We start from the raw sequence: 25,183 nt of genomic DNA, 5'->3' as shown, positions 1-25,183 counted from the left end.
AACTTCTGGTCCTGAACCATCAATGTCACAGGACCCACATTTTCTCCCATCCTCCTCCTCTGAACCACACCTCATAACACAAGGTGAACTGATTGACCTTGTCAGGGATTTGGAACTACCCAAGAGTAAGGCAGAGCTGTTGGGCTCCAGACTACAGCAGTGGAATCTCCTGGCAGGTGATGTTAGGGTTTCCATGTTCCGTGACCGTCAAAAGGATCCTGTCCCATTCTTCTTCATGGAAGGTGATTTTGTAGCCTGCAACAACATCGATGGTGTGATGGCAGCCCTCAACATCCTTCACGATCCAGATGAGTGGAGACTGTTCATTGATTCATCGAAGATGAGTCTTAAAGCTGTTTTACTGCATAATGGCAATGTTTTGCCATCAATTCCAGTTGGTCATGCAGTCCATATGAAGGAAACCTATGACAACATGAAACAACTTTTGAGGTGCATAAACTATGACCAACATCAGTGGCAGCTTTGTGGCGATTTGAAGGTTGTTGCTCTCTTGCTTGGTCTGCAGACTGGATACACAAAGTACTGCTGTTTTCTCTGCGAATGGGATAGTTGTGCAAGAGATTCCCACTACATCAAGAAAGATTGGCCACTCTGGCAGTCATTGGAGCCTGGGAGGAAAAGTGTTCAGCATCCACCACTTGTTGAATCAAGGAAGATTTTGTTACCACCCTTACACATCAAGCTGGGTCTGATGAAGAACTTTGTCAAGGCCATTGACAAAACACAAGCAGCTTTTAAGTACCTCCGTGGAAAATTTCCAAGGTTAAGTGAAGCTAAGATAAAGGAAGGTGTCTTTGTTGGTCCTCAGATTCGTGAACTTCTTCGAGATGATGCATTTGACCATGCACTGCGTGGCAAGGAAAAGACAGCATGGAAAGCCTTCCAGTTAGTGGCAATAAATTTTCTCGGAAACAACAAGGCAGACAACTACAGGTTGTTGGTGGAAAACCTCCTCAAGGCATACAAAAGCCTTGGTTGCAACATGTCACTAAAGATACATTTTTTGCACTCTCATCTAGATTTTTTTCCACCGAACTGCAGAGCAGTGAGCGACGAGCACGGCGAGCGATTTCACCAGGACATTGCAACAATGATGAAATGCTAATGGAGCCCATCAATGCTTGCAGACTATTGCTGGACAGTGACAAGAGATGCTCCATTGAATGAATACAAGAGACAAGCCAAGAAGCGCCGAGTAGACACTGAATAGGACTAAACTATGTACATAATAGTTTTTTGCCGTTTGTTTCATAATAAATTTTATTTATATAACCCTTTTGCTGATTTTTAAAGTGTTACATAAAACAGGACAGGTGAAGTATTATCATGTAAAGCAACCATAAACACACGAAAAGACCTAGGTTTACAATTTATGATTAAAACTCTATTATCTACACAATATACATAGACATAAAATGTAAAAACTTAAATATCTTGAAAACAGTAGCCAATCAGTTGTTTTAATTGTCGTATTTGAATTCAGCACATCAAAATACATAATAAATAGCACATTTTATCTCTGAAGCAGACGACTTCTCAAAAATTGTAGACCAGTGTTATCTATTATTTTTCATTTGTCTAGTGCCCATCTTAGGGATAGTTTTCGAAAAGTCTGGTATACGCTTTCTGAGCAAGATGCTATTGTTGGCATTCAACAGATAACTGCAGTCTGCCCAATTTCAAAAATTGTGCTTTAATCACTAATAAAATTAATTGCAGAATCAAATACTGTAGTATAGAGGAAAATAAGCAATTACTCTACAGCTAACGTATTGTTTTTGTTTATATTTCTGAAGTTCTCGTTGCCACTGAAGTACTATTTCATCTTTCAACCAGTAGCTTAGCCGTCCATCTTCCAAGGTGAAATTGCATGGATTCTGTGGCCTACAAACTCTGGTCCATATGCATAATTTTATCTACCATGAGTAGTTCCATTGATATGAGTGGAACTCTTTAGTGTGTAAATTTAAGCAAATTTTCAGGAACGGGATCCATGTGGCCTACATACACAAAATTGTTACTAGGGTCACTCATGATAAACTATTTTATGTGTGCTGGATGCAGGGCCGCCCAGAGGATTCAGGGGGGGCACTTTGGCGGCGGGTCCCAGAGCGGAAGGACCCCCCGCCGCCGAATTGCCGCCGAAGATCCGGAGCGAAAGAAGCTCCGGGGGCCCGGGCCCCACGAGAGTTTTCCGGGGCCCCCGGAGTGAGTGAAGGACCCTGCTCCAGGGGCCCCGAAAAACTCTCGTGGGGGTCCCTGCGGGGCCCGGGGCCTGGGGCAAATTGCCCCACTTGCCCCTCACTCTGGGCGGCCCTGGTTGGATGGACCATGTTTGTGCAGCTTGAGACCATGCTCAGATCAAAAGTTTATACAATCAGTGTACTTCAGAAATTAATTTACAAGATATATAAACCCAGAAATGTATGCTAACTGCCCCACTGACCATGCCCCAGGCCGGGCAATACAGCTCTGAAATACCTTGTAGCTTACATTTTAAAATATTCTTTTCAGTGATTGTAAAATCCTCTGGTGCTCTCTGCTTAGCTAAGGACATCCCAGAGTGAATAATTTGGTAGCATTGCTGACACAATTAGCCCCTATGGCCCTGATCTTTCAGTTATCTCGGTGTAGGCAGACCTCTATTCCTGCATGGAGCCCTATTTGGTTTTGGTGGGGCTGTGTGGGTAAAGGTATCCACCCACCCACAGTAATTTGTAGGATGGGGCCTTAGCTTGCATTTTTCATTTTAACTTGGCAGTTCATCTGTAAGATATTTGAGTGAACATTCATAAACAATACCTATAGTACAGGGATCTAAGAGGACCTTGACCTCACAGTTATGCCCTTATTTCATGTGTATCAGGTCATAATAGCTATAGTCTCACAGTGGTTTCAGCTTAGCCCTTAAAACAAATCTGCTGGAGTCTTAAGAACTGCACCTTACCAAATACAGTTGACTGTGTGTTTAAACCAACAACATATCTCTCACTAAACACAAAAACCTACATTAAATTAACATTCTTCAGGTTTTAAAGTCAAGTACTCAAAAGATAGGAAATGCCTGAATTAAGGTTTCCTGTGTAAACATAATTCAGCCCCTTTGCGTGTATATGTTATGATTCAGTCTTTAATTACATCACCACGGATTATTTTTTTCACAGAACCCCTGCTTCACTCAGTGCACAGATAGACCTGCTTTGGGGATGAATCAGGGTTGTATAGTGAAAGAAACTATTGTCTGTAGTTTGTCAAAGTTATAAACAACTGAAAATTGATTCTTATAATGGGACATACTTTGGACAACCTTAATAATAGACTGTGCTACCAACCCCTCCTATGTTAAAGGATACCTTCTTACTCAGATTATACAGCCCATAGTGGGAGAGGTTGTGAACAGCATATATAAAGAGAGTTGTTGGGGTTTTTTGCTTTTAGGAAACGCTCTCTGGTTTCTGCACATGCTGAAAGATTTATAGATCCATTAAGGCAAATAGGTTTGGGTTTGTGAAGCATGTCGGCTGTTGGGAAGGAGGAGCCTGTTGAAGTTTCAGATGTTAAGTATGTCAGCCCAGTTGTGGGGTCTCATGACAAGATGCAAATATTACACTGGCCTATAGCGGTGTTACAGAGATTAGATTGCTTTAGCTTCACTAACTTTCGCCATGGAGCTTTCTCAGTGGCATTTTGTCAGGGGCCAGCCTGCAGCAGATCCAGTCTCGTGGCAAGCCAATGAGTGAAGCTGTCTGACTGTGCCACCTGATTGGCTGCTGGAGTCTACAGGCTGATACTTAAGCTCAGTAGCAGCAGCAGGCCAGTGGCTGCTCAACACATTCCTTGCCTGCAGCTGCACTTGTTCCTGTCCCTGCTTCCACTGCCTCTAGCCTTGCTCCTGTGCCCCAGCCCCAGCCTGCTCCAGCCCCCAGCTCCTTCCTGACCTCTGACTCCCAGCTCAGACCTCGGCTCCACCTTCGACCTGCAATGCCTTTGGCATTTGGTCTTTGACTCCCAGCTACCACCTTTGGCTTCTCTCGGACCTGCCCCATCTGGATTCAACTCTAACTGGTAGGCAGGACTGTTGCTCCAAGCATTAGGCAGGACTGTCCACGATTCAGTCACTGACACATTTGCACATGCAGATATGGTGATTTAAAGTGATTCAGATATACTGCATAGGTGTAGCTCTCGCAACTCCTCTTTATATTGTAAAATGCTATATTCTTTTAGTATCTCAGTGTATGTAGATTACATGAAAGAGGGAGATCAGAACTGTTTTATCCAAGCTTGTATAATCTGTCAGCCTGATCCTGGAAGATACTCAGCAGCTTTGCTCCTAGTAGAGTTAAGGGCACTCTGCACCTCACAGGATCAGATCCAGTGTTGCACACTATTACTTTACAATAATATGGCTTCCGGGAGCCAAGTTGCATTGGACAGGCAGAAGACAAAGACAAACAAACTAGGATTCCACAAGACTGGGGATTCCCTTCTCTATGGATCCAGGGAATCTGGTATTCAGACAACATACTTCTATCCTCCATGAACCCCCAAATTTCTCTCACTGAGGGGGAAAAGATTCTGTGAGGTGAACCTTACCAAGTGTTTTGACCCCTCTAAGCCTCTCATGGGTTTTCCATGTGAGGGAAAGATGCAGTTTGGCCCTTTATTTGATTACTGGAGTGAGAATTTTCTCTTCTGCAGTGTGGAAGGACAAAAACTGACACATTTTACCCCTGCATATTGTGCTATAAATGAAGGAAGCTAATTGAACACCCGCGAGTTTGGATGGATGCTGAAAAGAAAGTGAAATCACTGTCCCGGTGACCTCAGCTAGATGGTCAAAAAGCAAAGGCATATGGTTTGTTGAGGAGAAATACTTTCATAATCTGGAGAGTTATTCTCAGTGTTAATAAGACATTTATAGGCAGTATATGACACACAGATTGTATCTGTTTGTCTAAATCTTTGTGGGGGGTTGTCAGCCACATACTTTTATGCTGTTTCTTTTATTGAAAAAAATCAGCCACTACATTTATATAAATTTCTTTCTTTCCACATTTGCTTTTTCTAAGGATAAACAGTTCTTCACTGATGGACAAGATCTTTATCATTGGATGAGCTTCCCAATGAAGGGAGAAAGTAGTTTTACCTCCATGAAGGGGAAGAATACATTTTGTATACATCAGTTTGTGGCGGGAGAGGGGAGGAGAAGCCAAAGACATGGAGCCTTTCCACAGAATATAGTAAAACCTGTATTCCTCACCACTGTTAATGTCTCAAACATCCTGAGAAATTATGGTTGGTTAATAACTCAGTCAGAGGCAGGCAGCATTTTGGAAGTTTCTTTAAAAAAAAGAGAAAGAGAGAGAGATTCAGGCAGCTTGTATCACTGCTCAAATATATATATACAGGGGCCAGATAGTGGATTGATTGGAGAACAGTGTCATAATCCCTTTATAATTACACTCAGATAGGCATTTTCCTTTCTCCTGTCCTAGTGAAGCAGAAGGATAATCAAAACTCTACTGCGCCATTCAGCTTTTCTTTAGCAACAGCTTCACAGTAGAATTAGGTGAAGCAGAAATACCAACAACAAAACTTCTAATTGAAAACATTTCACTACGTATCCTTTGTTGATGATATAGATCCTGATTCAGCAAGGTACTTTAGAATGTGCCTAATTTTAGGTACAAGTGGTCTCATTGACTTCAGTGACCGTGGGACCATACTGCATGGTAATGGATCCCTAATCCTTTTACTGTATATGAAACATCATCTAAACCAGGGGTTCTCAAACTGGGGGTCAGGACCCTTCAGGGGGTCGTGAGGTTATTATGTGGGGGGTCATGAGCTGTCAGCTTACATCCCAAACCCCGCTTTACCTCCAGCATTTATAATGATGTTAAATATATAAAAAAGTGTTTCTAATTCATAAGAGGGGTCATACTCAGAGACTTGCTATGTGAAAGGGGTCACCAGTACAAAAGCTTGCGAATCACTGATCTAAACTGATACTTTAATAGGAATTTGTATTTCAAAATTGTCACACCAAAGGCATTGATTTCCACTTCTCTTTCCTGTAGGTGATGGACATAGGACATTCCACAAATTGTTTTCCTCAGTACTTTAAAACATAATACTTTTTAACAGAGTTGTTACCCTACTTCATTAGATAGGGCATTTTATGAAGAGATGGGCCTGAGCTGCAAAGATCAGATCCAGATTTTGATTCAAACTTTCCCTAAATTCAGATCCAGATTTTTGGGTGGGTCATTACAGGTATATCTGCGCTGCAGCTGGGAATGTGCCTCCCAGCCTGAGCAGACAGACTCTTGTGCTAACACACTAAAAATAGTGTGAGCGTTGCAGCACCAGCAGACTCTCAGGTTAGCATCCTAGCTCACACTCACCCAATCCCCTAGGTCTGAGCTCAGGTGGCTAGCCTGAGCCTCTACCAGTGCCAGAAAGGCCACTCTTCTATTTTTAGCGCCCTAGCTCAAGCCAAGCTAGTGCGAGTCTGTCTCCTTGGGTAGGGAGCCTTGTTCCCAGCTGCAATATAGACATATCATATAAGGGGTAGATGACAGCTGCAAAATGCAGACCCAGATCCCAGCTTCCCCAAAAGTTCAGGGATTTCCAGATGCAACTGGAATTGTGCTCATTCCTAATTTGATACTACATATGGAATTACTTTCATGAATACAGGCAGAGCACTGAGAATTGATTTATATCACAGAGGGGTTTTTTGTTTTTAAATCTTAAATTTCCCAACAGAATTTACCTACATACACAATGCACTCAGGATAATGCTGTAATCTCTGGATCTGTCTGTCGGAGCTGATTATTGTTGAATTTACTATAAATTGAAAAAGGAAGATGACAGAGGAGGGCAAAATGCTGCCTATTATAATATATGCCAGATAACTATTTGATGATAAAAATAAAATGTACTAGGGCAGTAGATTTCATAAAGATAAGGCAATCACCATTAATAAATGAAACTAAGCTTAGATAGATGCTGGCATTTAGTCTGAGCAGTGAAATGTGGAGATTTTGATGAGACTCTTTTTCATGTAGAAAGAAGTCCTCTATCAGCTAATCAAAGCCTGTGATATCAACATTCTGCATGCTCTCTGAGCAGGAAAAATGGAAGCTCATTCTCAGTTTTGTAGCCTTTTTTTCTTTTTAACTTCTAGTTCAGAAAGTCTGTTTAAAGTCTTCTCCTTCCATTTTGCTCCTTACCTTGGCTGTCATAGTCAGAAAGCCTCCGTGACTGGCAGGAATCTTTAGAAAGTCAAGGACTCAAAGGTCATTTGTTCCTTTACGAGAGATTTGCAGGGGTTTACTAGCATTCCCCTCCCTTCCTCTTTTGTGGTATGCTGGGGCACAAAAGATCTCACTGAGCGATTTAGGACTTTGCATCCCTGTGGGTTGTCAATCTGTCTGGCCTTAGCAATACTGGCCATTTTGCCCAAATAGACAGTCAATTACCCTAATTGCTATGTTGTTCTATGTGGCCAGCAAACTGGTTGCAAGTAAAACAGAGTTTTAGCCAAAGCCCTAAATGTGGCAGCCTCCACTTCACTGTTATTTTTTTATCCTAATGCATTCCTATCCCTGAAAGGTACTTACATGTACCTGTCTGACACATGAAAGACCCAGTCTGCACATTGGGGACCATGGTGTCACTGCAAGATGAGAATTTGTTCAGCCCTCTGGAGAATCAGCCAGCTACTTAAGGTGTTTAAAATAGATTTAGTTGTCTCACTTTAGGCATCTAAGTCTTAAATTTTGGCTCACAGTGTTTAGATTAAGTAAATATATTTGTCAGCCAGAGTGATTTTTATGTCCTAGTAATTACAGCGAGATGGAAGTTGAGCCTGAATTCCTACCACTTGTTTGATTGAGATCCTGATCTTAAACTTCAGTGAGCATTCTGGGTGTGCAATACAAGATCGATCCCTAAAGGATTTGTTCATAGTAAAAATGTAGCAGTTCTAATGAGCAAAAGGATTTATGAAGATTTGTCTAGATGTAGATTTGTCTACTGATCATCACCTTTCAACAGTGTGGGGGGGTCCAATCCAGGCACCATTTGCAGGCAGAGGACTTGTGTGATTTCTCAACTTGATAATAAAATGAAATTGTCTTTTTCTGCCAGGACAGAAAGAAATAGTTGCTTTATTTCATTACAATATATTAATTTTTGCATACACACTCTTGACATCCCAGTATTTGAGTATCCTGTACAACAAAGATCAGAAGTAATGTTTAATTTGTTATAGGCCAAAAATCTGCTCTCATCTATACTTGAGGAAGTCCATTGAAGTCATAGTCACGCTTAAAAAAGAGCTGCAGGATCTGACCCATAGATGTTAGTTTAAAAAACAATGCTGCAACTTAAAATGACTTTTCAAAGGGAATGCATTCGTTCACTGTTGTGTCAAATGAGTTTTAATAGCTTAAAAAATGTAACTTCAAGAAGCAAAAAGTTTGTTTTTACTCTTGTGATAACACACATATAGGAATAAAAATGCAAGTGGCTACCCATTATTCCATGCATATTATTCAAGACATGAAATATATTAACACTTTATGCAGTTAATTGTGAGAACTCAACAAATTTTTACCTGTGTTTAAGTAATTACTTTTAATATATTTATACTTCAGCACCAGCATAAAATACATTTAAACCATTTTTTGTTGTGTTTCAGTGTGGAAGGACTGGTTTTTCCTCAATATTCTGATTCCCTTTCATTCATTTTCTCTCTCTCTCTTCCCTCTCCCTCCCACCCCCAATGTAGGCTCTGCCACAGGCACAAATCCCTCCACTGTGTTATCCTATTCTGACTACATCTCCCATCCTGAAGATCATACCAGCATCATCCACTTTGATAAGGACCAGAGAGAGAAAACCTGTCGCATCATCATTATTGATGATTCCTTGTATGAGGAAGATGAGACCTTCAATGTCACACTGAGTGTGCCGATTGGTGGGCAAATCGGCGCTAAATTTCCTAGCACCAAAGTGGTAATCCTGGCTAGCACAGAGGATGGTGAGTAGGCAGAAGCAATTTTATTCTGTTTTCATTTGTAGATCTTATCGTGCTAGGTGCCTTTTTTTCACCATATTTTTCCATCACACAAAGCTAAGGTTAAACTATTTTATGATACAAGGGCATAGGCCTAGGAGTTCTATGGTTCTATTGAAGTGTAGGTTTAGGATCAAATGGTTATCTGAATCATAGATCTGGGTTTACACTAGCTATTTTCTTACTGAAGTAACGAGTCCAGGATTACACTGAATTTTATTCCTTATCTAGGAGCAGTCTTGCAATTTTATTAACCAAGGATTGATCTATTAGATTAGACAGGCTATTGTATCACTGAGGTACAAATCTATGCTTATTTTAAATATTTTGCACAGGTGTAGGATTAGTCTAGTTTTCGGAATGCAATCCATATCTAGCATTAGACTTTTTTCTCTGTGAAGTATCATTCCCTGGATAGAATTTTTACTATATATTGTTAGGTGAGGTTGAAGATTAGAAGTGGATAGTAGGCAGCTGGGAATGGCTCATTTATTTTATGACACACTGTACCCTGATATGTTTAGTTTAATCACTTTATTGGGAAGATATGGATATTGTGTGTTTTTATGAGATGGTAAGAAAGAAAGAAAAAGAATTTGGTTCAGGATCTGGTTATACGATACAGAGACAGCAAAGGACGCGCTATGTATTTTAGCTGCATAGTTTATCGGATGTATTTCAATACTAATCTTCACTATCCATGCTAATCCAGTCCTTTTTTGATCAGAATCTAATTGTGTTGTTTTAGGCAGAGATTTTGTAAGGAGAGTCTTTAGGGTTTAGTCTCTGACTATAAAACAATTTTTCACTTGTGATAGAAACAGGAATTGAACCTTGATCTTTAGAGGCAACAGGCTAGTGCACTAACTAACCACATCACCTTACTATATTCCATAGTGTTCAGGTGTAGGAGTAGGGCATCTTTGAACTCTTGAAGCAGTGATTTGTGTTTTCAGTGAGGCTCAAAGCATACCACTCCCTTCAATAGTCATGGGAATTTTGGGCCTAACTTTCTATGCACCACAATAAAAATGTACTTCACTATGTTAAATGAAGCAGAGATGTTAATAAAACCAAGATCCAGAAACAAGTATTACTATTAAGCATTGTTTTTATCTAACCTTTCCTGTCCTGCAGAAATTCAGCTATTCAAGACAGACACGAGCAAATTGATATGTGGACAGATCATATGTTGTTTTCTCAAATGAAGAAAAGAGGAGAATGGGTCATATTCATCCCTGGTGCAATTCTCCTGAAGCTAGTGGAGTTACATCAGGGATGAATTTGGCCAAGGTATTTAAGTTAATGAAAATGTAATGGTCTTTAACTAGATGAGGCTTGTCTAAAAGCCATTGTAATTTCTGCTGACAGTGACATCGCTGCTCCTTTATCCTATTTTGGGAACAGGAAGAGAGCATAAAGGAGGAATTAAGCCACCATGAAAAGAAAAGAGCTTTTCCAGATTTAAAAACCAGGTTTTTTACCTGCATGGAAAAAAAATCCACTTAGTAGCTGTAGCTAAAAACTGCTTCCCATGCTATGTGCTTGTCTCAAGCTTAATGCCATCAAAGGGTGCAACTGAGAATTGCCACTGTTGTGCAGCTTGCCTCTTATCGGTCCTTGATTTGCGTCAGGCTATTCTGCTTGTCTCTTTTAGTCATAGAACTTTCTAAGGCCTCAGTCCAGCTTAAGTATATGCTTAATTATAAGCATCTGAGCAATCCCATTGACTTCAAAGTGAAACATGTCCCCTTCAGATTTCAAGAGAGGAGTTTTTAAGAGCTAATAGTAGTCCGAGGAGGTGGTGTTTAGACAAAATCTGGATTTAATTTCAGCCAAATTGACATTTCAAATTGTTACGCTTAATGGGATTTGCAGGCACTCTCAAACCAGAAAAATGCCTCTTTCCTACTGGAATAATAATGATAGCTTTTAAAAGCTAAAAACAACAGATACAAAGAGTATGCCCAAGCCTCCCAAATAATGTGTTTAATTTCTTTGGTAACTCAGCACAGAGTTCTTTGACCAAATTACTCGTGACTAGGTGCACTGTGCCACAGTTCTATTAGTCCTCTGAGCTGCACAAAAGCCTAATGGAAGGAGCAGAGGAGCTGGTCTGACAAAAACAAATGAAAGAGGACTCTGGAGCTAGCGGCAAAGTTGCACTCATGGTGCCTGCTTCTCCACTGCCTTTCACCTTGCGCTTTTCATAGGTATAAATCAAGAAATGGTCAGTGTTGGGGAGTGTGAGCTAAGCCAAAAAAGTCCAGTTGGTTCAAACAGAGGCACCTCTGTGTATAAAAAGCATTTGATTTTACAAGAAAAGATGCTGTTAAGTGGTTGCAGAAGGTTGTTGCACTCCAGCACAATTGTGAGTGGAGATTGCACTTGGGGGCAGATAAGATTAAGGGGAAGTGCTAGCCATAGTCCTCCACGCTGAATGGTACAGTCTCAGCTCTGAATGCCCTTCGCTGCAAATGCACAGGGTACAAATGGGATAAGTGAGTAGAGAACAGATGTGTCTGAGGAGACAGACTTGAGCACTCAGATGAGTGCATAATATTAGCCTCTATGGGGCTGATCTGGTACCACTGAAGTCACTGGGAGTTTTGCCATTGGTTTCAGTGAGCGTAGGATCTGACCCTTGGAGGGCTAGGTAGGTAGAAGCATGATCTTTATCATTCAAATAAGAAGCTTAGCAAGGCCTTCTCTTATGCTTTAATAGTCATGAGCAACTTGGCAGCCACACTGTACTTCTCTCACTAATGCTGGATCAGGCTCCATGTGCACGACCTGTACCAGTAATCATTTTTTACCTTGCATGTGTATGCTCAACACTCGGTAACTGCACTGTGTGTGATCAAACCCAAAGAATTTTTTTTTTTTTTTATTAAGATTTGGTTAAAAGATTTCTTTCCAGAGGATTCCTGAAAGTAAAGAAACAAAGTGGTTTTATTTCCTGTGTTTGTTGCTTTACACTTCTCAAAATGCTTAATGGAACAGGTTTGGGTTATCGGATAGACCATTATCAAGCGTGTCGGCACTAAGAGATATATTTGATCACTAGAGCCTTGAACTAAGGGGCTGATCGACATAAGAATTTCTAGAGCTCCAACATGTCAGTGAGAGTCACAGAGCCACACAGGGTAACCAACCTAAGCTTTCTCCTTGCAACAGAAAGAAAGTGAATTCAAATGTTAGCAGTAAACATTACAGGTGTTTGTAGAAAGTTTTATTACCACATTTAGTGCTATTTAAATATTTATATGGCACCTTTAACAAATTAAACAATGTCTTACAGAAAATCTGTTCTAACAGTAAAGATGGTGTAGCTGAGGTAAAGGTCAGCCATTCAAACACCAGTGCAATAATTTGAGGCAGTATTCCCTTTCTGTAAGTCTAGTACTGAGGCCAGAGAAAAGGTGAAGAGATGGTGTTCAGACACAGGTCCATGTTAGGTTTAGGGTGGGTACAAGATAGCAGTAGTATCTTGCAAGTAGCTCCAGTGAGATTTCTGCCCAGTCTCAAAAATCTTGAGATCACCAGATTCCATGAGATTTTTCATCATCTTGACCCAACATCTTGTGGAATTTTTGGCTGCTTCCAAACATTGGCTCCTTCAGGTTTTAGTTCTGACATGGGACCAACATCATGGGAGCTGATTCATATCCAGTCATGCACTCCTTCAGATTCTGAAGGGTTTCAAATCTTAGGTTCTAGTTTTGACCCATTTTTGCTTGGGATACATATATATTTTGCATGTTATAATGGAGTGAATGTTAGAAAGAGCTTGAAATGGATTTGAATAGAGTTGAGAGGCATATATCAAGTGGTTCCTTAAAATGAAGAGCTTTATAACGAGAGAGCCCTGTAATTGTTTATTGAAATAATATTTCTACTAGACGTTTCTGTCACTTCTCCTAGGCCCCGATCCTGCAACAGCATGTGCAGGTGAAGTCAATGGGGCTCTACACAGATGCAGGGCTCTGCCTGCCAGTGTTGTTGCAGGATCGGGGCCTTCATTATGCTACTCTGTACCTGTATTGACATCTTATATGTGTTATAAATACCCAGAGATAACTCATAATTAGATCTCGGGACTCATGTGAAGCCTCCATAGGCATCAGTTTGATTTACCTCAACAGATGAAAAGGTTTCAAGCATAAGCATATCTAAAGCTAATTAGTACTCCACATACCAGTAACATCACAGGTAGCATTTAAGTAAAGGAAACTGTTTATTCAAATATTAAAGAAGTAGCAGAAACAGGTAGTCAAGACAAAATGCCAGTCCTTTGATCTAGGTTCTCTACATACAAGTAGACAATGAGGGTTTTGTAACAAGCCCTTGATCATATCCTAGTAAACTCTAGGTTCTGTATCTTTTTCATATTATGTGGGAACATGCTGTCTAACTGTGTGTAACCAAACAAAGGAACCAGTTGTTCAATAATGAGCTCTGAAGAAAGAGGTGCAAACAATTTATAATTTTATAAGCAAGCAAAAATCTTCATCAGCTCTTTGGCAATGCCTGAGTAGCATCACAGATAGAACAGGTTGCAAGACCATAACTTTGTTTTTTCAATAGTTAAGGGAATGCCAGGTTGTCTGCCCTGAGCAAACACTTTATAGGCCTTTTTGAAAACTAGGATATGGATTTTGAATGAATGGTTTGTTTATAGCAATTCATGGCCATCAGTAAAGATTATTAGTTAGCTTAGAAGCCATTCTACTTCATGTAATTAAGTGGTTAGTAATTAAACTGATAGTTTCTTTATTGGCAGGAAGGGAAAGGGATAGGAAAGAAGAGGATAAAAAACTTGAATGACCTCCTTTGTTAGTTGCTTTCTTTATTAATCCGCTGCATTTCAAGATAAACTACTTTGGCTGGGATCCCTTCACCCCCTTTGACTTAATATCAGCCGTTTAAAATCCAAATAATATGTTTCTTTGTAAATTGAGTTACCTCTATAGAAAATTCTACCCAGGCATTTTTAGGGGACATACTAGCATATGTCCCCTGAATGCAAAGAATTATTTTTAAAAAATCATGGTCATTAAAACTAGGGGAATCTCTTTGATCAGGTCATTGGGGACAAACAAGAAAGGTAGAGTTTCATCTATTCCCCCATAAGAATTAACATAACCTTCCCTGGTAAATGGGGAATGTGCCATACAGGGATTATATGGCAAGGCCACACAAACTAAATCCTGGAGAAAAATGCTATATTGTCTATTTCTTGGTTTAGGTCTGCGTGATTCCAGAGTCAAATGGCTTGTTGTAGAGTTTTAAGACCAACATACTTTCTTGATTCATCTGTTAGAGTTAGCTGCCAAATTATATCAATGTAACAAACCACTGCCTCTTACTCATACAGATTCCACAGTCATCCCCAGGGATCAGTCTAGCAATTTTGGTACCAAATCACAGGGCCTTGTCAACTATACTAAAGTACTACTGTTGCTTTCTGTGGACAGCCACTAGATGGCGACATCACGTGCACTGAACCAGGTTAGAACTGCTCTACATTATGTTTTCTTGTAACGGCCCCCACCCGTGTCAAGGAGAATCTCCAGATGTCTATTGTGGACAGATTTATGACCCATTTGTGCCATCAGAGCAGTGCAAAAAGGCCAAAATCTGGCCCTGTAGCTCTAAGGTAGAAGCACAGCATACTTTGTTGTAAGCAAACACAGTAGATCATAACTCCTATGGGATTGAGCGCTATGGTCTGTAGGTGCTGTTTGCCATCCTGAACTGAGCTGAGAGTGACTTCAGTACACTGGCAATGAATGAATGCTAAAATGGCAGAACAGCTTAGGGTCATTGCTCTCCCCAGTTCCTATGCTGTGCGGTGCTCCCCTTCTTTGTCTTCATAATAAGTGTCACTGAAAGCTTTGCCTCAGCAGCAATTTCCCCAGGCCAGAATTAGCTCTGTGTTATGGTGATTTAACTAACCAGATTTTGCAGGATTTGTAAGTACCACTGATGTAACATGGGATCTGATTTGCACTGGCTTTCTCACAAACCATAGGGAAGTGTGTGCCCTCCATGAGACCATTTTCTTCCATAGGGTTGCTCTGGATTACCTCAGTGTCACTAAGATTGTAATCTAGCTCACGGATGGGCAGCTTTAAGGTCGTAGCAACACTGCTAGGTGGGGCCTGGCCAGAACCTGATTGTTTGGGAGCGAAGAGCCAATCAGTCAGTGGGGAGGCAATCACTGGACTTGGGTGGCGTGAGGCGGAGTTGGAGCCAGTGTTGATGGGAAGCAGAGCCAAGCCAAGCGGTATGAGTCAGGAGCAGCTGTACTAAAAGACCTCCCTCAGTGCCTTGGCTCAATCTTAAAATGAATAAATAAATAAATTCTAGGGGCGACCCTACCAGCAGGCCAAATAAAATGATCTGGTGGAGTAGATGCAGTCCTCCTGCTGCAAGCTACCGATCCCTGATCTAATTCATTGACTTTGATTTGTTACTGGTTTGGTTTGGCTTCACAGTTATAATTTTACAAAAAGCATGCGGCTTTAACTCAGTTGGGAATCTAGCTCCCTGTGTTTTGGTCATCTGTTATCAAGACAGATGAAAGGATATGTTAGATAGGCTTCTGTTCCTCTCCAGTTATTTTTAAGATCAACTGTATAGAGGGTACTGGCAGTATGTTTAGGTCCACATAGTGAGAATGGATTATGTTTCAGAGACAAGCGATTAAAGCCCTGTAATAATTGAGGCATGACAAATGTCGTGTTCCTTGAGGTCATGTCTGTTTCATAGTCTACTGACTATGTATGTCTGCTACTTCTAGGAGAATACGTGTATCTAGATTAAAAGACATTCGCAGACTGATATAATACTGATAATGCTATAAATTCCAAGTCTGAGCTAAGGACACACAGTATGTACATAAACACAAGGAACTATTCTCTTGAGACATATTGTGATTGCATGAAAAACAAATTCATTTGAATTATGAGAAGTACATAGTTACTTGTCCTTTAGAAACTTACAGTAATCACAAATATTAGAAATTAAGAACAGTGTTTTAATACGTATTTTTGTTTTTCATTGTTGTTAGACTTAGGCTCAGAAGTCCCAATCTAGATCATTTTCTAATTGCGGTAGGCACTTCACATATATGAGACAGTATGAGCCAGTCCCAAAAAGCTTACAATCCAATTTAAGACATGGTTTTACAATGGAGATGACAAACAGTAGAAAGCATCAGGAGAGGAAGAACAGTGCAATAAACAGGTCATCAAATTTTCATTAAGTCCCATTTCCAAACTATAGGCTCATTTTCAATGGAAGCAGTGTTGATCCCTTAAGTTGTAATGAGTTTGCAGTACATGTATTTGTAGACACAACATGTGCATTAAAAAAAGAAAACGCTACTCTTCTCTTAGTTAAGGAGCCCGACCAGTGGTGCAAGTAGGGTACAGTACGCCATACTGTTAAGATATAAGTAGGGTGGTACGGCATACCAAAAAGACACAGGAGGAGCCAGCCCCTAGCCCTCCACCAGCTGCCTCTCCTGAGTCCTCCTGCCTGGGGTCTGTACAGCAGAAGTCTCCGGTGCAGTGGGAGGAGGACTGAGCCTCCCCACCCAGGTAACATGGGATGGATGTGGATCATGGGGAGGGGACAGGGAGAGCGTGGGGGCCCCGGCTGGGGGCGGGGCGAGGAGGAGTGGTGGTGGGGGTCACGTGGGGAGGTCATGTGTCCCTCCCATGAGTGCACTGTACCGGCAAGAAATGATTTCTACTTGCACCACTGAGCCTGACATATGAAGGCTTAGCTCGAGACAGTTATCCTGGACTGCAAGAAAGTTAAATGGCTTGATCTCTTGAAATTTTAAAGGAATTTACCATTCATACTTCAAAACCTGTTAATCCACTTGTGAGAAAGTGGACATATGGTATTTGAAAGCCAATTTCTATGTCAATAGAGCAAATGAACCAGGCTAATTTCAAATAAGTACAATATCTGGGGCAATCTCTTTTTGGGGGGAGAGGAAGAGAAGGGAAGAGAAATTGCACAGCTTATTAGCTGTCCTTTTAGGGACTATAATACATTGCACAATGACAAGTGTACTTTGTGAACAAGATCAGTAAAATCACAATTTCTATAAGATTGCACTCCCCAAGCAATTAGAATGATTACAATAAACTATTTATATTGGGCTTTTGAAAAAAATGTTTATTGCCTGTCCATTCAGAGTCAATGGGTCAGATTCTGATTCCAGTTACACTGATGTAAATCAGGAATTTCTCCATTGACTTCAGTAGACTTAATCTTTTTATGTTCTACACTGTTAAATAACCCTTTTTTTTTTGGTGTATAGTGCACTATTAGTCACTGGTTATTCTGATAAATGTGCCAGGAAGAAGCAACCAAATATTTAGATATCTGGAATCCTATTCTTCCCCTTCAGGATATGAATAATTCCCCATGACTTCAGTAGGAGTAACTCATATTCTGTGGGAGGAGAATAGGGCACCTTGAAGTCATTTACTTTATCCTCAAACTCTCATCTACTTTCTAGAGCAATGTCACAATATCCTGGAGGTTCCTGAGACCTTTGGTGGGTTTTTTTAATTTTTTTTTTTTTTTGGGTGGGGGTGGTGGGGGTTTCTAATGGAGTAGTAATTATGGTCACCACAGTGCCTGAAATGTGATCCATCAGAGCGCCAAAAACTTCTGTTTTGAATGCTACAGAAGTCTGCACCTTTCTGAAGGAAAAAAGGGAAGTGATTACTGCCTTTACTGTTGTAAACAAAAGCCCCCGATTTCATATCGAAATCGCTCCTTGGATTTCTCCATCCCAAAATGTCTATATTTTGTCAGTTTTACTGCTACACAGACTGTTGAGGAAGAACTTATTTTTGTCTATTTAAATCTAATCTGTCAAAAGGCTGGAAATAAATATGCATGAAGCCTCATTTGGAACACTTGTACCTTCCTTAATAATGCCTGCTAGGTTCCTTGTGTCCTCTACAGCAACAGAGAGTCTCTTGGGATGATTAGGTTTTACTCAGTTAGTAAAGTAACATGGGAGTTCACAGTTCAGTGACTCGACACAATTCCCACATGTACCTAAAGATGTCTGACAGCTTGGATGGCAAACGTTTGGACTTAGGCCAGATGGCTATTTGATTTTTGTATGTATGTATGTGTGTGTGTATACGAAGCAGATAATGCCTGTGGCAAGGGTTAGTTGAAAGATGCTGCTCCCATTCTCAAAAGGCACCGCTAAATTCTTTTCCTGGCTCTGCCACTGACCCCCTGTGCAGAGTTGGACAAGTCACTTATACCCAAATTTTCAGAAGTGGTTACTAGTTTGAAGTGTCTCCATTTTTGGGTGCCCAACATAATAGACTAGGACCTGATTTTCAAAGGTGCTAAGCACCCACCACTAAAGTCACTGGGCACTGTGCAGGCTCAGCATCTCTGAAAGTCAGGCCTTAGTTGTCTCCAGCTGGGCACCGAAAACCAAGCCACCCTGTAATACTGGCCATTTATAGGAATTTGAGCTTTAGCCCCTCTGTGCCTCAGTTTCCCCAGCTATTCAGTGAGGATAATGGTACTTACGCAGCTTTCCTCTGAAAGGTACTGTATAAGTGCAAAGTATTAAACTGGCATCTAAATTTTCATGCCACTAAAGTGGTTACCATTAAAAAGGTGCCGGTTTCAGTGTGAAAACAGATCGTATTACCTTGATCTTACGGGTGTTACCTATTCTAGGCATTAATACATACCAGTAATAATATGTAGCATGAGAAAAACTTGTCAAGCTGTAGTAACCCTGATTTCAGATAATACATGTCATAATATAAAGACAGCTATTGTTTAGATGACAGAAATAGCTGAAGCTGTGAATAGAGGCTAGGAGACACTGTATGTTGTGTTATACCTTCCTATAGTGCAAAGTATCCCCAGTGCAGGCTTCATGCTTTTTGGCTGGGACTCAGAGGACATTGCTTACCTCCACAAGCCACCCTGATTTGCTAAAAGCTGCTAAATTACTGCTAGTTTGAAACAGTCTTGTGATGTTTGATCTCTTACTCTAAACAACAGGGTGACTGCTTAAGTCCATTTTAACTTTGACCTTTTCCCTGATCTGGATCTTAAGACTCCATCCCCTCCCCATTAAAAATTAAGGCCAGTTTGTCACATTGGCAGCGGGGGGAGGATCACAGGAGAGAAAGAAGAAAGATTACATTTTAAACTGCTATGTCCATGTCAAAATTTTGCTTTGATAATAATTAAAAACAGATGTTTTAATATCTGAAGTTCCATTTGCTTCCCCCCGACACACACACTCTACCCCCCAATGCACATATCCCTTTGACTTGGGATTTTTGGGGATTTTTTTTTTAAATTTGCTTTATAGTAAGTTTCAGATATGTTTCTACTTTATTTTAGTTAAAAGAAAAGATACTGTGAGGGTCACCCCCACAGATTCACAGATTGGCTACATACAGTACAGTTTTTGGACTAGTGTGAAGCTAAACTGCTAGAATGAATACTGAGGTTCTTAAACTAAACTACCCCAGTCACAGAGGGGAAAATCAGAAACCTTCAGGAAATGTAATACTTTCTCACTCTTAAAAGCACATTTTCAAAGCATGCTCTCCACTTGTGAGGACAAAAAATGCACATACATGCCTCTGCACACACTCTAACCTGCATGCACATGTTCAGTTATTTAATACCTGTGTGCTCACAAGTGTTGGAATTTATACTTGCAAACTCTATTGGTGTCAATGGGCTTTGCAGGTGCAGTTTCTGACACTTGTTTCTCTGTAGGTGTTAAGAGCATTGAAACTGGGCATACAGGTGGTAGAAGGTGACCAGCTGTGTGTGCCTGCAGAGTGCAGGTACATGTCCCCATATTTACATGTGCACAAATGAGGCTCTTTGGAAAAAGCTCTTTGGAAAATTTACCCTGTATCCATTCTGTTCCCCTCTTTCTCTCTCCCTGTGTTTAGAACCTGCTTTATACTTTGGTGACACTGAATATCGGGTGGATGAAAGTGCTGGTTACGTTGAAGTTCGTGTCTGGAGAACTGGAACAGATCTCTCCAAACCGGCCTCCGTCACTGCACGTTCCAGGAAAACTGAGCCAGTATCAGCGGAGGGTGAGTAGCTTTGAACAACATTTTTTTATTTGAGATTTCTCTCTGATCTGTACTCACTTGGGGTGCTATCAGGGTTTATTCTTGACACTCCTCTGATTCAGTGTGTGTGAGGCTATTGGCAGGGTTATTGAAGTGTGGAATCTGGTGTTTTCAGCAGGCAGATAATACCCAGTTTTATGTCTGACTCAGACAGTGCAGATTATTTCATTCACCAACATCTGGTAGAGTCTGGGGCATGAATGTTAATAAGATGACTATAGCTCAATCCACACAAGACTGAAGTGATGAGGATAGGCTGGGGGAAGCAACTAGAACAGATGGCACAAACAATACTGTCCCCTTTGAGTATGTTCCTCTGCCATTGGTCACCTGAGTTTGCAACTTAGGGGCATTGTTAGGCCTCCAGTTGCTTTAGATGATCATAAGATACAGTGGCCAGGATGGCTTTATTCCTGCTGCATCTAGTAAAGAGTTTATAACCTCTTCTGTGGGATGCAGACCTCACTGCTGTTATCAATGTTTTTGTCACCTCGTAATAAGATTACTGCAATGAGCTCTGCATGGGGCAGAATGCCAATGTCCACTCCTTACCTGGTGTATTTCACCAGGATCACATGTCACCAGTGTGCTGTGATCTGTGCTGGCTGCCTGTTTGGTTCATGAGTGGAATTCAAGATGTAATTATTTTTTTAACCTATAAAGCCCTAACTGGGTTGGGCTCGGTCTACCTTAGAGACTACCTCTTTTCCCATTTAATATTGCCACAGCTGCAGAGAACAGAGGGTATACAAGCTAGATCTCCCTCAGTTATTAGAGAGGAAACTGCTGGCACTGCATTTTCCATGAGAGCCCTGGGACCTTCCCTTCCTCACTTTGATCCAAAGTAGCCCAGACCTGTTGACTGCATCTGCAAAATAGCTCATCTCTCGGCCAGGTTGTAAAGACAATCTCTTTGAGGGATTTTGGGAGCATTTGGGTAGGATGGAGTTTTGCTGGGATGCTGTTTGTCTGAATTTAAGTAAGCAGCCAGTAACATAAAGAGCAGTTGTGGTAACTGCTAGGTATTGGGAAGCAAACAGCAAACAGGATAATTTGTTCCTCCTCATTGGTGATATGCTGGCAAAAGACAAATAATGCTTCCGTGACCTTCCCATTAATCAAGTTGAAAGCAGTCTTTTCTTTTTTTAATAAGTGTGTGATAAATGGTCAGTGCTGTTGCCAAAATAACAAGTAATAAAGGGCTTAAATAGGTATAAGTGGCGTTTAATTAAATAGCTTATGATATCCATACAGGGAAATAGGAGAAATGAGGGTTTGGATGGAACTACTGTAACAGCGCTGCAAAAACACCCCCCTGAGCGCAGCAAGTTGTAGTACTGTAAAGCGCCAGTGTAAACAGTGCACCAGCGTGCGCCGCGACCACACAAGGCATGTTAAAGTGCTGTCGTGGCAGCACTTTAGCGTTGCCAGTGTAGACTAGCCCTGAGTCAGGGAAGTAATTAGACAACCACACATGTTGTGTGGTAAATATTAAGGCTCTTTGTTAGTTCAGGAAGAAATGGAGGCTTTTATTGCTATTGGATTCCTGTAGGGTTCTGTGCTGGCTACAAAGCAATTTAATAATGTTGTACTCAGGATGTTACATGTCTGATTTGAGGAGGCACTTCAGTTATAACCCCTTATTTTCAGGCATTTACTGTTTCTGAAAAAAATATTTTTTTCCTCTGAAATTTCTCATACTTTCCAAATATTTGTAAAGTTTGATGAAATTCCATTTGGATCTATGTGAGATAACCAAATATTTCCTGCTTGGGTAAGAAACTTTTCAAACAAATTTTTATACTCAAATAATTTTATAAATCAAAATAACATTTTATAAAGCTCAGAATTGGTGAGGACTACGTTCTTAATGAGAAGTAGTGCCTATAACATGTTTGAAGAACTGCAGTGACACACTATTTTCTACTGTTGGAATGTCTCACGATGTGGCGGTCCACATATACATGTGAAGGTAAAGAAAAGTTAAGAGAGCTAAACATGTAAGTCAAATTCTGCCGAGATTTACATCTGACAACCCACTATCTTCAGAGTTTGCCGAAAAGATAGCCGAGGCAAGAAATGATAGCAGCGTATAAATAATAATGTTCAATCTGCTGTGGGGAGAAAGGAAAATGATTGCTCTCATTGATCAAAGGTGATAAATAGTGCATTTAAGGTGCAGTGAAGGAGAAAAGTTTGGAATAAATAGAGCAAAGAGCTGTGGAATCAGAATAAAATCAGTTTGGCTATGGGACGTGCTTGGCAGGGAAGCAGTGGAGTTACCATCTATGAAAATCTTCCAGTCAAGACTTTATTTTACCTCTTCTGTGAATAGCGAATATTCATCCCCAGAGGATGTTAATCCAGCACTTTTCACCAGTATTGAAGTTACTGTAAAAAATATATATATAGAAAGTCAACACTTAATGATGAGATCCTGAGGTAGGGATGTTTTGGGGATACAGTGATCCTGGCATTGTTCTGGAGATGGGTTTCACCAGCCTCTTCCAGCCCAAGTGATTGTGTGGAATTACTGTAGGTCTGTTCCTTTATTTTTAAAAAGCTAACCTGTGAAGTAATACTTCAGAAACTGCTTCTGATCACTGAGTAATTCTATTTCATGATTAAGAGCAAATACGGTCCATGTGCATGATGCTCAATGTATTGGCCAAATTGTTACTTTAAAACAGTATGAACTATGGACCTGATTCTCATTTACAGCAAGGCCACTTTATACCATTCTGGCAGTGTAAAGAGACACATTTCTAGTCCTTTTGCACTGCCAGAGTGAAGTAAAATGGCCTTAGGGCTTGCTACACAGGATGTTACTGCATGGTAAGCCAGGCTGTGAATCTACAGCACACCAACTGGCCATGCAATAACATTCAGTGTGGACATTGCTACAGCACAGTGCAAGTCCTGGAGTGCAGCTGGGAGTACTGTAGTAAGACAATCTGCCCTCCACGACTTTCAGTGCACTGTAGCTGTGTCCATACAGGATGTTACTGCACGTCAAGCCTGTGCGCTGTAGATTCACACCCTGGCTTGCCACACAGTAACTTGCAGGGTAGACAAGTCTTTCGTGCAAATGAGGATCAGGACCTTTATGTTTGTTTTTGCTTTTTATGCTCGTTGTTCTTTTTTTAACTTACAGGTGACAAAAATCCAAAATAAATACTCTTCAGAAAAATAAGGCACAGATTGTCTTGATTTTGTGAACATATTCCACAAGTAAATGGTAAAACCTTAATAAATGGCAATGAGTGGCCATGTACTTTTTGCTTCCCAAACAGCTGGAATTGATTACGTGGGCGTCAGCCGGAATCTGGACTTTGCTCCTGGAGTCAAGATGCAGGTGTTCCGAGTGACTATCCTCGATGACCTGGGGCAGCCTGTTCTGGAGGGTCCAGAGAAGTTTGAGCTGGTTCTCCGTATGCCCATGAACGCAGTGCTTGGGGTGCCTAGCAAAACTACCATCTTCATCAATGACAGCATTACTGACTGTAAGTGTAAAGCAAGAAGCTTTTTTTAATTTTTAGTACTTAAAGTGCACACACAAGATCCAGGAAATCTTCTGGCAATAGTGTTAGCTGTTACATGTATAATTGTGTACTGCAGTTCATTATAGTGAAATTCTGCCTTAGCTGACATGATGGAAAATGGATACTATGCACAAGCTGGAGTAAGTCTGTCATCCATACTCCAGCCTGTTCACTGGGTCACTATGTGTTTGAAGATGGTGTTTTTGGACAAGTATATATGGCTCACTTTGCCCTTCTAGAGTTACATGTAAGTTCATTCACCGGGGCCTGCTGCACTTGGGTGAATTTCCTCATTAAATGAATGTTCATGTCAATGGTACTGAGGGCTTCAGTACGAAACTGTAAAAGTGGTGAGTTATCCAGCTACAGTGTTGGTATAAGAGTTTGGACCACAAAATTCAAAGGAGGTTTCGCACGTGATTGTACAAATCTTGATGCTCAAAGGCAGCTTTATCAAACGACACGTAGTGCCTCTTTTGTTGAGGAGTAAGACTACTTCACTGACTTGCATTGCTTACAATGAGATAACAAACGGAAAATTCATACATTATTTAATAATCAGCACAATGCCTTTCAGAGCATTTGGCTATTTGATAAGTAGCCAGGTATAATCCCCTGGGGTCTCAAGTTTCTGTAGATTAACACCATTGTAATAAATAAATGAAGTTAAATAGTTCTAGGCCAGTTTGGTCTCTAAACATGCTCTTCAAAGTTTAGTTCCAATCTCACGCTGTGTGAAATTTGCAACCACCAGGCCCAACCCTGTACCTTTTTGAAGCTTTGACACTGACTTCAGAGGGAGCAGGATTGTGCCGCTCAATCCCTTTTACATTAATTCCATGCCTAAATCTCAGACTGGAAAAGACTCCTTATACTTACCAAAAATAATCTCATCATTCAGAAACAGATTAGATCAAAATACACCAAATTCTCAGCTGCTGGGTTGGTTTGGGGTTGTTTTTTTTTTTTTTTTGGAAGAAAGGCAGTGAGGTCAGTAGAGTCTAAGGGCTCGTCTAGAAGGTGTGTTACTTCACACCAGAGGAGTGTACATTCTAGTGTGTCATGCACTGACTGACCCATGTGGAGCTTGCTAGTGTATACTAGAAATTCCCTAGTCAAGTGAGCATCAATATAGTAGTGTTTGAAATAGACTATATTAATGTGCACCAGGGAACTTCTAGTGCACTCCAGCAACGTCCATATGGGCCAGTTAGTGCACTGCATGCTAATGTGGACTAATGTTTACACAGCTTTGGTGCAGTCTAGTGTGCTGTGTAGACAGCAGGATAAGATGAGCAGGATAAGGATAAGCTGAGTCAATACAGATTGAAAGTGTTTTAATTCTTCTGGA

General features: G+C 40.8%; 1 protein-coding gene across 1 annotated transcript in view; it reads left to right on the top strand.

The window, feature by feature from the left end:
- Positions 1 to 25,183, top strand: part of FREM3 (FRAS1 related extracellular matrix 3) — a 110,127-nt gene that overhangs the window by 58,699 nt on the left and 26,245 nt on the right. The window contains exons 6-8 of the mRNA XM_026647824.1: positions 8,826 to 9,077; positions 20,102 to 20,251; positions 23,584 to 23,793. Of these exons, the coding sequence (XP_026503609.1) occupies positions 8,826 to 9,077; positions 20,102 to 20,251; positions 23,584 to 23,793 (612 nt within the window). The remainder of the gene's footprint in view (positions 1 to 8,825; positions 9,078 to 20,101; positions 20,252 to 23,583; positions 23,794 to 25,183) is intronic.

The sequence above is a fragment of the Terrapene carolina genome, unplaced genomic scaffold (genome assembly GCF_002925995.2).
Source record: "Terrapene carolina triunguis isolate 2854851 unplaced genomic scaffold, T_m_triunguis-2.0 Scaffold66, whole genome shotgun sequence".
NCBI lineage: Eukaryota > Metazoa > Chordata > Testudines > Emydidae > Terrapene > Terrapene triunguis.
The sequence above is the reverse complement of the archived record's forward strand: the minus strand, read 5'-3'. Positions and strand labels throughout refer to the sequence as shown.